The sequence below is a fragment of the Sebastes fasciatus genome, chromosome 7, assembly GCF_043250625.1.
Source record: "Sebastes fasciatus isolate fSebFas1 chromosome 7, fSebFas1.pri, whole genome shotgun sequence".
Classification (NCBI taxonomy): domain Eukaryota; kingdom Metazoa; phylum Chordata; class Actinopteri; order Perciformes; family Sebastidae; genus Sebastes; species Sebastes fasciatus.
In genome coordinates this window covers 22734264-22746697 of record NC_133801.1, presented here as the reverse complement: position 1 = coordinate 22746697, position 12434 = coordinate 22734264, and the positions used below count along the sequence as shown (strand labels likewise).

The window sequence follows — 12434 nt, the reverse complement described above, 5'->3', positions numbered from 1 at the left end:
AAAGCATTTGTAAATCATAATCGCTGTAACTCCCATATGTGCATTATGTAGTGTTTGAATCTACAGGTTACAACTTTAAGTTGCAAAATTGGACAGCATAGTTGTGCATTATATGTGTGTGTTTGTACTCTCACCTAGAGCCTCGAGGTGAATCAAAAAAGAGAGTGTCTGCTGAAGTGCCTTATTGTGTACCTTGGGGAAGACGTGGACAAACTTATCAAGGAGTATCTGGTAAGTAGTTTTGCATGAATCACTTAAGCTTTAGACAAGATAAAACATTGAATATTCAAACTTTAAAGCTCATATACATGGTGTCAGTTCCTATAAAAATACTCAAGCGTATCATACATTCATGTACTGTACATTTGACTATGCCTATAATTATTGTGGAGTTCTCTGCCCCCCCAGTGGTCATTAATCCTCACGTTTTTTTAGAATTTAATATGTCTAACACAACGACTTAAGTCTCTGTGCTAGTTTATATGTAATATTTTGTGAAACACTATAGTGTGGCTATATTTGGCTGGAACGTATTAAGATATTTTAAGTGCAGTGTGAAATAATTGTCACTTCAGAGCAGCAGCAGTGCAGATGGAGCAGCAAAAGCCTGAACATAAAATCAATATTATATCCAAATATTGGATTGTGGAAAGTGTCAGTCTGTGGCCAGATTGAAATTAATGAAAATATGAAGACACAAGGCAGTTGTATCTTTTAACATTATAGTGAATCTTATAGTAGTATGTATGCTACTGTATTGTACTATTTAAGATGTTATAACTTTTTGGATATAGCTATTATTAATACGTGTACCAATGCTTTACTTGCGATAAAGTCAAATGTTTACTATGAGGAAAATATTTGGAGGAGCTTGCCATTATCTGCTGGACTTTGCAAGTCCTTAACATTTTAGCATCACTAGAACACCACTTTTTTATTGAGATTTGATTGTGATAATTGTTTTTATAGATATTTTCTTGTACTGGTACATCAGTCAGTGGTTTCATCAGAATAACTTTCTCATAAATGTCTTGTCTTTTATCAGGTTGTGCAGAAGGATGAAGCTGAAACCGAGCTTGAGAGGTGTACAATGGCAGTGTTTGTCATCAGGGAGGAGAAGGATCCTCTCCAGCCACCACATGACATTGGGATTGTTCTTGAAGGTGTGGAAGTCCTTAATGAGTTGCCATCGGTCGCACATGCATGTGCCATGTTATTTGGCTTCATCTATGCTCTAAACTTGAGCTATCCAGGTGAGCTCAAATACACTTTTGATGCACTGCAGAAAATATTCATGGAGATAGAGCCAAAGAAAATGACACGCAAAGTGTGCTGTCTGAGTGTTAAGCTCTAAATACTGGATCAATCAAGAAAGACATTTGGATACAGCATGTTTTTGTTCTGTTTTATATATTGTATTCAAATACATTCCAAGATGATGGAAGAGTTTCATTGTTAATTGTAAATAAGAGAGAGAAACAGACTTTAATTCAAAACTGGCTCCAGAGGATGCATTGCCAGCAAAAAAAAGTGGAAAGGCCAACGACATACCTAACAGAGACTGTCACTTTTAAGTGATGTGAAGAAGCGAAACAACTGTGCAGTGATAAAGGACAAAATGGACAAGACTTTTTCACTGCAAAGACAGGACATTATGGGAAAGGAATCAGGAGTGGAAGAGTTGAAAGATAGATGGCCTTAATTTCAGATTTTCCCTGTTAACAGAATTCTTTCTGTGGTATAAATATTGTGGCACTGTTATTAACACTGAAATGTGAATAATGCTAAATTCCCAATGACCAGCAATTCAGTGCTAGTAATGGTAATGTTCTTAAACTGACTTATGCACAAAAGAGCAAGCTTTGTTCATTGATTGCACCCCCAGCAATTGAACTGCACTTTTCCTTGGTTGTTTTTTTGGGTCTCTTGATCTCACATTTATAATGGTTCAAAATAATGTGACATTCATACATTCTGGTCATTTTATCAAAGGATAGTCAAGTTTGAACACTGTTAGAATCTATTTTTACACTTCTTAATGGCTATTACATTACATATCTCAGGTTCTAAAGGAGAGATGTACAAACCTGTTTCACATGTTAAGATATCTGTGGTTAAGGTTACAGAAAGGTTGCATAAGGTTTAAAAAACATTGAAAAGATCAGGATTTATTTGATTTTATAGTTACTATGTATTTTTCCTCAAGTGTTGAGTATACTTGCTAGCTTTATTGGCCGCACAATTCATTGTGGGTTTCCTTTTTTTTCTTTTCTTTTTTTTAGTACATAACAGAAAAGGTGATGCATATTTTAAAAAGACATCACAATAAACATTTAGGTATTTGAAGAGAATATTCCTGTCTTTATTCATAGTAAACTAAACTAAACATTGTCTGTAACAAAATGTTTTTTTAATTTGATCTTATGTGAAAATTCTACTAGCTTTTGTTTATGTGAAAATGTAAGTTGTAAAAAAGCAAAAAATGCTATTTTATTGACACAGATAAAGTATCATTTTGGCTTGCAACTAAAGAAAATATATTGATTGAGGTAAATTAAAATTTTAGTTTGTTTGTACTGAATCAGAAATTTGACTTGAGAAAACTTAATAAAATTAGATGTAACAAATTAACTTGGTTTTTTTAAGTTAATCCAAAGTAAAACTCTAAGTTGTAACAAAGTAATAAATTGCATGTAACAAATTAAAGCATTTTAATTAGTTTATTCCAAAGTAAAACTCTACTTGGATGTAATAGTAAATATTAGTTTTTTCCAAAATGAAAAATTAAGTTGTAACAAAGTAAAAAAATAGTTTATGGTCTTCATAATAAATAATCTTTTTACTTTGTGTGAATGTAAGTTTTTGACTTTGGCCAAACAAATATTTTGATTTATATTAAATCATAATTACGGTTTCAACCAAATCATAAATACAATTTGAGAAAAACTAATAAAATTAGATGTAACAAATTAACTTGATTTTTTTAAGTTAATCCAAAGTAACATTTTTTTCAGTGCACTCTCATCCCCGGCTCTCTGAAGCTCTGAACGCCGCTGTTGCCTGACAAAGGCAGCGGTGTCGGTGACATGGAGGTCCCCTGGGACTGCCGGTAGACAATAACTTTTTATTTTGATGTTCATAAAATGTACCAGAACTCACAGATATGTAAAATATTACTACCGACATTCCTGTAATATTATGCCACAACGTGTGCTGTATTAGCCATGTGTTTACTACATGTTCATTTGCATATAGAGTGGGGAAGTGAGATCTGATCACATGTGGGCACTGGAGATGCATGTGGAGACGCATTCTAATGCCAGGTGTGAACAGACGTACATAAAATTGTCCACTTGTGATCGGATCACTCAAGGGCCACAGAGATAGCAGCCTGTCTGTTTCAGAGTGAACCCTCCCTCTTCTCTGTTGCTCTCACCCGGACTGACTGTTTTGATATGCTCAGAATAATGTTATCCCTTCATTTACTGTGTAATAAGTGCACATATATTTCAACATATACAGGCCTGTCTGTTGTAGTGTTTGTATACCTACATTTTATGATAACACGGTTGTGTATGTTGTGTAACTGGTTAATTCATTTTAATTCAATTGATCAGGTTTTATTCAGTGGTTTATATCATATTGGTGTTTGGTACTTTTCTGCAGCAGATGAAGTCCAGATGTCAAATAGGGAAGAATTAATTATATGAAGCCAATTAGTATTAATCCTGAAAAATAAATTTAAATACAGAATCTAAACTTTAAGTTCAGATTGGAGGGGTCAGCTGGACACACCAGTGATACCAGACCCTGAACAGAGACCCATAAAACTACAAGCAACATTGAGAGTCTTTTCTTCTGCTCCGGCCTCCCTGCCTGTGTTGTTTTGCTCTACATGAACTCTGATGCCTCCCCCTGCCGGCCAGAGAAGGGGGGGAGAGGGCCTCTCGCCCGTCCTGAGGTCCGGATGCCCGGCGGGGGTCCAACACCTCACGACATGCTGAGATCAACATCCAGCCAATTTAAAAAGAGAACCTGAAGAAGTCTCTTCTACACCTCTTTGAACATGCTCCAGCTATGGCTAAAAGAACACTGAATCCTGCAAGCCAGATTATCTCTTTCACTGCTATGCCTCTCTGCCCAATGATGCCAGGAGACCCCTCCAGATACGAGAGGGGGGTTGAAGAAATGGCACAGAGACCCACTGCACCAGAGAAGGAATGATGGAGAGGGGAAATTCACCCATGGGTGGACTCGGCATGAATCGTTTTGGTACTTTTGCGTATGCGCTGATGCATTAGCGCATACGCAAAAGTAAGGGCAGGGCCTAATATGCATTTCATTTTAGATTGATTTTGTAAATGATATTCAACTTCATAATAATCATGGATTTGAATTTTAATGTATATGTTGTCTGAATATGATGAATACAAATCTGTTAAGAATCCTGCTTTTTCCAATTTTTTTAAAGGAATTCATTGTAAAAATAAAGATGAAGTAATGAGGGACTCCTCATTATTCAGTATTATGCCTCACTTTACTTTAGGACACAAAAAGGGTAAGTAATCATACGTTAGTGATGAGGTAATGAGGAACTCCTCAGTAAGTACTCCGTTTTATGTTTTACTTTACTTGTTGGTTAAAAAAAACAGTAAGTAATGTTAAAGTAATCAGTAATTAATGAGTCATTACTAGTTTTGTCCTGCTCAGCAGCTGATTCAGATTTAATCTGGAATGATTCACGAGTCAAGTGGTCAAGATGATCAAGTCACAAATATTTACAAACTAATCATTACTTAATTCATTAATATAGGCTCTCCCTACCTGTTCACTAACTCATTATTATCTACTATATAGTCTTCCATTATGAATTATTAGAGAAGTACTCATTAATCCATCCATCCATTAACCGCTTATCCTATTCAGGGTCGTGGGGGGGCTGGAGCCGATCCCAGCTGACATTGGGCAAAGGCGGGGTACAACCTGGACAGGTCGCCAGACTATATCAGGGCTGACACAGAGATACAGACAACCATTCACGCTCACATTCACACCTATGGGCAATTTAGAGTCAACAATTAACCTAATCTGCATGTCTTTGGACTGTGGGAGGAAGCCGGAGAACAACGGAGAAAACCCACGCTAACATGGGGAGAACATGCAAACTCCACAGAGAAGGGCCCCAAGCCGGATTTGAATCTGTGACCCTCTTGCTGTGAGGCAACAAATTGGAGGAACAAATGAAGAAACAAAGGAGAATTTATGGCTTAATCCCTGGGTTTTAAGACTATCTACATTCCTTTGAGATGTTGGCTCACAGTCACCAAAAGACACATGCAGCTGTGAATGAGACCAAAATGGAAATGACATTTGATGCAAATTAACATGTACTTGAATTGATGTGTTGTGCTTTGCTAACACTTTGCAGACTCAGATCATTTGGAGCCAGTAGCCAGATTATTTTTCTATTTTTCAGTTCAGTGTTTCAGAGTTTCCTGCTGTACTGCAGCAGAGGTTGGCTCAGTAGTATATCTGTAAAACTTAAAACTAAACTTTATAGCCAATTGATGTGTTGTGATTGTCTAACATATGTTTAATAACAGGCAGTTTTGTGTAACATGTACATGTTTGGGACAAGAAGAAAATGTAAATTAGTAGGAGCCAGCAGAGACACAAGTCTATCTCACACTTCTGTCCTCTCCCTGCCTTCTTTTGGAAATCCACATTTGTGACTAAGTTTGTTCAGTTAAATTTATCTATTTCAGTCATTTTCAGTTTAGATAACTCAAATACTCACGCTGACAAGTAGATAATCATAAACTGTAGATAAAAACTGTCCCTTTATATTAATCAATTGATGAGGTCTTGCTTCATAAATATTTGTATATTTTATATGTCTATATTATACGTCGCCAGAGATCTTAAACAGACGCTTAGACACACGCTTGCCCAGCACCTCGCGACAGGCTGAGATGGCACCAAGCCTACCTGACTACACCTAAAAGAATTCGGAATCCTGCCATGTCAAACCATCTCTCTTGCCGCTCTGCTGCCATGCTGCTCTGCCCTGATGGCTGATTCAGTCAGCTGCTGAAACCTGAAGTATACTACAACTTCAGTGCATCCACAACATGCTATAGACTTGGTACCAGCCAGTGTGAAGAAAATATACTTTAAAGAAAGACTTTAAATGAAGGACATTTTTAACTGAGAGACTCCTCCATCTACGAGGGGGGGTTGAGGAAATGGCACAGAGGCGCTGCACGAGACAGAGAGAGATGGAGATGGAAACATTTCTCAAGCCAAATTTGCATCAAGGTGACGTCGCAGCCGACCGCATCCCAAAGTGCCCGAGGACGGCAAAGAGAGCCACTGAGGGCGAAAAACGACTTAAGCTGAGACGCACCGTTGGATCCAAAAGATCCAAAATGCAGTTTTCCAGACAGAATCTGCGACCACTCCTTACAGCACAATCCACCTATCTACTCATCGAAAATTATATATGAATCCATTTTCAGAAGTGAAAGAGTTCGATGACTAGACTAAAAAACAAATTTATAGTCAAGTGCCCACGGAGAGCACAGAACTCCTTCAAGGCAGGTTTCATGAAAGAGATTTCAGTCACTGAATTGACCTGGTGACATTTAATTTGTTTCTATTCATAAATGTTCATGATTGTATACACTATATTTCTTCAATTTTCATTTATTCAGTTATCCTCTGTTAGTAGTTTAGTTATATAGTTAGTCAAATAAACATTTCATTTCATACAGAACTTGGTTATTTGATTTGTGTGTGTATATAAACAATTAGAATCACTGTTCACCATGCCCACGAACTCCATAGCAAACCTGATATTATGAGACTCAATTGATATATATACAATTTTGAATTTTTCCCTGTTTTTATAAAATTGTGTGGCACCTGGGTAAATTCTGATATTAAAAAGAATTGTGTATGATATCTGAAGCAGTGTGTCACCACTATCCTTCACATTTTATGACAATTCATGGGTTTATGATAATAATTTGGGGTTATTAATTTTATATAAATATTTTGACAATAATTAATGATTGATTATTAATCTGCTCTATGCAATAACGCTACATGATCCAAGTTATTAGTCACCAGCCTGCTTCCTCAATAACTTATAACATTGCTATTATTACCAACATATTTTTCTGCCTTTTTTTGTATTGTATATATAAAAGTATTAATTCTGTCTGAATGTTTTATGACTCAATGCCCCGAGCCATGATTGCTTTCTTTGTGTTCCTCTCTGGTCTCAGCAGGATTATGTAACATTTGGGTCCAAACAGTGCCACCAAGAGACCAAAACTGGAGGCCAGGATGGCGAATACCTCCACTGCATCTGCATATTTACCTGGTGAACTAATATAAGCGGGGACAAAGGCCACCCACACAGCACAGAAGATCAGCATGCTGAAAGTGATGAGCTTGGCCTCATTGAAACTATCTGGAAGATTCCTCGCCATGAATGCTAGTAGGAAGCTGAGGATAGCCAGTAAACCAATGTAACCCAGTAACACTGCAAAACCAAATGTGGACCCTACTACACACTCATAAGCTATCTTGTCATTGTGGTATTGAGTGTTTTTATGAGGAGCTGGTGAAGCTGAGACAAGCCAAGCAGTGCAGATTGCTGCCTGAATAGAAGTCAGAACCATAACTGTCCCTCTCTGCTGCACAGCACCAAACCACTTGAGACTGGCTCCTCCTCCCGGCTTGGAGGCCTTGAACACAGCCAGAACCACCATGGTTTTCACCAGGATGCATGAGACACAGAGTACAAAGCTGATTCCAAATGCTGCTTGTCTCAGTTGGCATGTCCACAGCCTGGGATGGCCGATGAACAACAGTGAGCAGAGGAAACATAATTTAAGTGATATCAATAGCTGGAAACTCAGTTCTGAATTGTTGGCGCGTACTATAGGGGTGCTGCGATGATAGATTAAGATGCCCAGGACAACAGCACAGATGAATGTGCCCAACAATGTGGTGGCTGTCAGGAAGATACCCAGAGGCTCTTGATAGGAGAGGAACTCTATTTTCTTAGGAACACAGTGGTCACGCTGGGGGCTGGACCAGAAGTCTTCTGGACAACTGGTGCACTCCATGGAGTCTAAGAAAACATTGATAGTGTTAAGATTAATGTTTAATTATATCTCCAAACTGCAATATTTAAAACTGAATACCAACCAGTCTCATTGCTGATCTTTCCCTCAGAACAAGGGATACAGTCAAAACAGCAGTCAGGTTGCCCCTTCTTTCTGGCCATGCGGGCACCTGGAGGACAGCTCTCACTGCACACTGACCGGGGGGGCTGTAGGGAAAAAAATACACATCTGCTATTGAGTCAAATAGCTATAATGAGCCATGCATGGTACACAAAATAGGTGTCTGAAAATTTAAAGGAAACCTCTTTGGATTTAGAGTTCCAGACGATTTTGTCTTCATCAAGTGTGAGTTCTTCACCTTTGGCTGACTCTTTAACCTCGCCCACATTCTCAACTTTAATTCGTCCATCAGGGAGCCACAGCCAGTTCATGATGTTATATATTGGTAAGGCATCACCATTCTCATCAAATGACACTAGATCACCAAATGGTGTGGTGAAGTTGACCTTTTCCAAGTAATACACAAGCTAAGAATATCAGAATAACGGATAGAGGAAAATCAAAAAGGACAGATGAAAAATCAATTCTATATGACCATGGTGAACAGTGGTATCTAATATTCAATAATCAACCTGCCTACTGAACCTATGAACATATGAAGATATTAACAATTCCAACAAAGCATTTCCATTAAAGTGAAGTCACTGATATTACTGTATACCCAGTGTGAATACACTCTGTCCTGATAATATTATCCACTGCTGTGACCTTATGGTAGGGGGAAATGTTTCAGCTATGCTATGCACTTTAAGATTAGTAATCTCATAGCTTTGTGTTTAATCCTCTACCTGAAATGTAACTCCACCAAATAGTATAGGATTTAGTCACATGAACAGGTGGAGTGTAAACTGATATCCCACCTGCCATAGCTCCAGTCTTTGCAAACTGGCACAGCTGTGTCCACTGAAAGGCCCTCTCCCTGGCACACAGCGCAGCATGTCATCAAGAGCATACGCCAGAGCATACACAGCCTTGTATACGTTATACTCTTTCCTGAGGTTTGTAATGTCCAACAACTCAGTCTCCACACTCTCTAGATCTTCCTTTCCAGTGCATAGTTCTCCCCCAGCCTCCACCCAACCTGCTGGAGTTGGTGCAAATCTACACTGAAATGTGTATTCCCAAAACGTATTTACCTGAAATGTATTAAAAACCTTGTGTTATAAATGATGACAACATACTGTATTATTCTTACAAATACCAGATCAGATTGCAATTGTAAGGTGAGACACTACAGGCAAAAGCAGATTTTTCATGAACTGATCAATTTAAAAAAATTGGGCTATTTTGCTTCCATAACATGTCTTCTTTCAGACTAGTGGAATGAAAACATCTAATTGAGGTGTTTATTTTACTACACTTTGTATATATGTGTCTGTAGATTTCTCTTAAATTCACCAAAAGTTATCATTAGATACTAATGCCTCATTTGCATATTTAAACATAACATTTCAGAAAACTTGTAATACAAAAAATAAATGTCTTAGTGTAAGTAATCAACTGGGGAAGTTTCATGGTGATATCTTAGATGTTTAACCCAATTCACCAGGAGTGTCTTCAAAATGTATTAAATTGTACAATACATATATTTAAAGGCCGTTTTCTCAAAATGAGTTTTGTAAAAACCTTTGCCCCTAGTATGTCAACAAAATGAAACAATTTTGAACTCAGAAAAACTTGTAATACAAAAAAAATAATTGTCCTAATATAAGTAATCAACTGGGGAAGTTTCATGGCAATATATATTATTTAAATGTTTTACCCTCTTCACCTGGGGTGTCTCCACTTAAACTCTTACCATGTTGTTTCCATAGCTGTTGTTGTGTTGTAGGTCAGGACGTATTCTTAACAGGAATTTCCTGAGTCCTGGTATTTCTCCTCGACGGATGGCAATGCCCAGTGTGCCACCCAGGTATGGCATGAGGTGGGGGGTCTGGAGCACAGGAAAAGTAGTCCAGGCCTCACTGGCCATCCACTGCAGGCCTGTCACATTCTGCCTCACCACCTAACACCAAAATATATAAATTCATACAGTGACACAGTTGATGTCTTGTCTTAATCATGCATACACATGTGAAATCCAGTGTTTTACACAGTATACAGTATATAACTGTAGGTTGTTGTAATTTGTTTGAGTTAGTGATCTCACTCTAATGCCCATTTATACTGGTTAACAGCTCCTTTAAAAAATAAGACACGTGATGTATTCAATTAAATCTGTTTGCTACAGGGCAATATTTCATTGTAACTTAAATATTTCAGTTTAACAATTAAAACATTAAGTTGTTTAATTATATGAAATTATAATAAAGCTGTAATTCAAGCCCAACCTCTTCCATGAGGTTAATCATGTGACTCTGAATTGCAAAGACAATGACCACACGAGCTGTAGATTTCCTCATCAAATCCACAATTCTCCTTAGTTCAGCTGCGTCTTTGCCCCAGGGCAAAACTTCTAAATAGGCCAGACAACCTCCACCAGACTGAGCCAAATCAGATTGGAAGGATCGGGCAGCATGGAGTCCATAATCATCATTACTGACCAGAAGACCTGTCCAAGTCCAGCCAAAGCGCCTGATAATCTGAATCATAGCACGCACCTAAGTAAATACAGATTGGAGGTATTAGTGCACGGGCAAGAATAATCTCTCAGTGATTAACCTGCTAAACTGGTTCCACAATGGACCATGTTTACAGCTCCATCAATGGCACAATGTATTTGACAGGTATTACATAAAAATATAATATTTCATTGCAGTACAGGGATGTATTTTCATTTAGATGATTGATGGTCACCTGGAAAGCATCGCTTGGGATCGTCCTAAAGAAGGATGGAAACTTTTTCCGGTCACTCAAGCACGAACATGTAGCAAAATAACTCACCTGTGAAAGACACAGACTGTACATCCTAAAAACATTCAAATCCTTCATCGGCTGATTAGTCCAATGTTTACAATTGACATTGCATTTAAAATTAAAATGCTACAGCAGAACACAACTTACCATAGGTACTCTGTACAAACCTAAGACAGTGGAGATGGCCATAGAACGTCTAGAGGAAGAATCACCCACAATCCCAAGGACTGTTGGGGTTCCTACACAGGTCTTGTCCAATATAAACTGCTCCTCTTGACCACTGGCTAATGACAATGCTGCACGGAATCCAATTCCTAGGTTGTTGCAGTTATCATAAAGACTGTATCCCAGAGTCACATTAGGTAGCAGGTTGGAGTTTCTGTTGATCTCATCAATAGCAAAGGCCATGGTCTGGGCCTGCCTGAATCCTAGAACATTAAAACTAACACAAAAATACCAAATTACAGATTTTGCAAAAAATTAAGCCAGTGGAATAGCAACAATTATTACAATTACAATACAAAGGAGACAAGTGATATGTCTAAAATGGCATAAATACACAATGTAATTCTGACAGAGTAATATCTTATTTTATAAAAATAAATTGCACTAATGGGATTGACTTCCTCCATTTTCTGCATTTTGCTGTTCCCTGACTGACCTGTGGCAGGTTGACAGTTGTGGCTCTGAGGTAAAAGACAAGTCCGGAAAGACAGAAAAGAAGTGGGTCTCAAACAGCCCTCCCAGAACCACATCTCCAGCCTTGTGCATCCCATTTAGATGAAACTGTCCCTGTAACCGGCAGTCGGTTGAATGATGAGGGGAGGGCACAGCAGAAGAAAAGTAAGAATAAAACAACATGAAGTACATAGGCAAGAGCAAGTTGATATCTAAAAATGCCCACATTACTTTCCTCCTGTTTACTCCTTTTCTGACCCAGTGTCAACCCCTTTTATTGACTTGCAGCATTGTTTAATCTTGCACACCACCCATCAGCGCATACGCAAAAGTAAGGGCAGGGCCTAATATGCATTTCATTTGAGATTGATTTTGTATTGAGGGTGGAATTAATTTGTGCGCTTTTAATAACATCTCACCAAGGCAATTTCATCAACCCTTCCAACCCAATTTGAAGTTGTGATTGACCGCTATGATTGATGTCTACTGAAATCTGCGTGTGATTTGTTGTGTGACAAGAAATCCAAATTATACTCACCAAATGCTCAAATTAGCCCAGAGTATGTCCACTAGATGGTAGCAGCAAACCAATACACTGAAATTATACATCTTCCATTGCTCTGTGTCTGTTTCATGGAGGGTTATTGTATCTGACCGGCACCCATAGTAACTTTGCATTAGATATGATCAATTCGGCAGAAA

General features: G+C 38.2%; 1 protein-coding gene across 1 annotated transcript; it reads right to left on the bottom strand.

Moving 5' to 3' along the window:
- Window positions 1–7232: 7232 nt before the first annotated feature.
- On the bottom strand, window positions 7233–11915 carry LOC141770955 (extracellular calcium-sensing receptor-like). The gene is made up of 9 exons (XM_074640807.1): window positions 11716–11915; window positions 11202–11496; window positions 10995–11081; window positions 10529–10798; window positions 9997–10203; window positions 9059–9334; window positions 8441–8665; window positions 8221–8344; window positions 7233–8143 (listed from the first exon to the last, which is right to left on the bottom strand). Exons 1-9 carry the CDS (start codon window positions 11913–11915, stop codon window positions 7233–7235), a joined length of 2595 nt encoding a protein of 864 aa, XP_074496908.1.
- Window positions 11916–12434: the final 519 nt, after the last annotated feature.

Excerpts from the sequence above, each read along its gene's own strand:
- LOC141770955 (XM_074640807.1), bottom strand. The coding sequence starts at position 11,915 with ATGTTGTTTTATTCTTACTTTTCTTCTGCTGTGCCCTCCCCTCATCAT. Across the intron at positions 10,204-10,528 it reads TGATTAACCTCATGGAAGAG|GTGGTGAGGCAGAATGTGAC; the intron begins GTTGGGCTTGAA and ends TTTTGGTGTTAG. Across the intron at positions 8,144-8,220 it reads AAAGATCAGCAATGAGACTG|ACTCCATGGAGTGCACCAGT; the intron begins GTTGGTATTCAG and ends ATGTTTTCTTAG.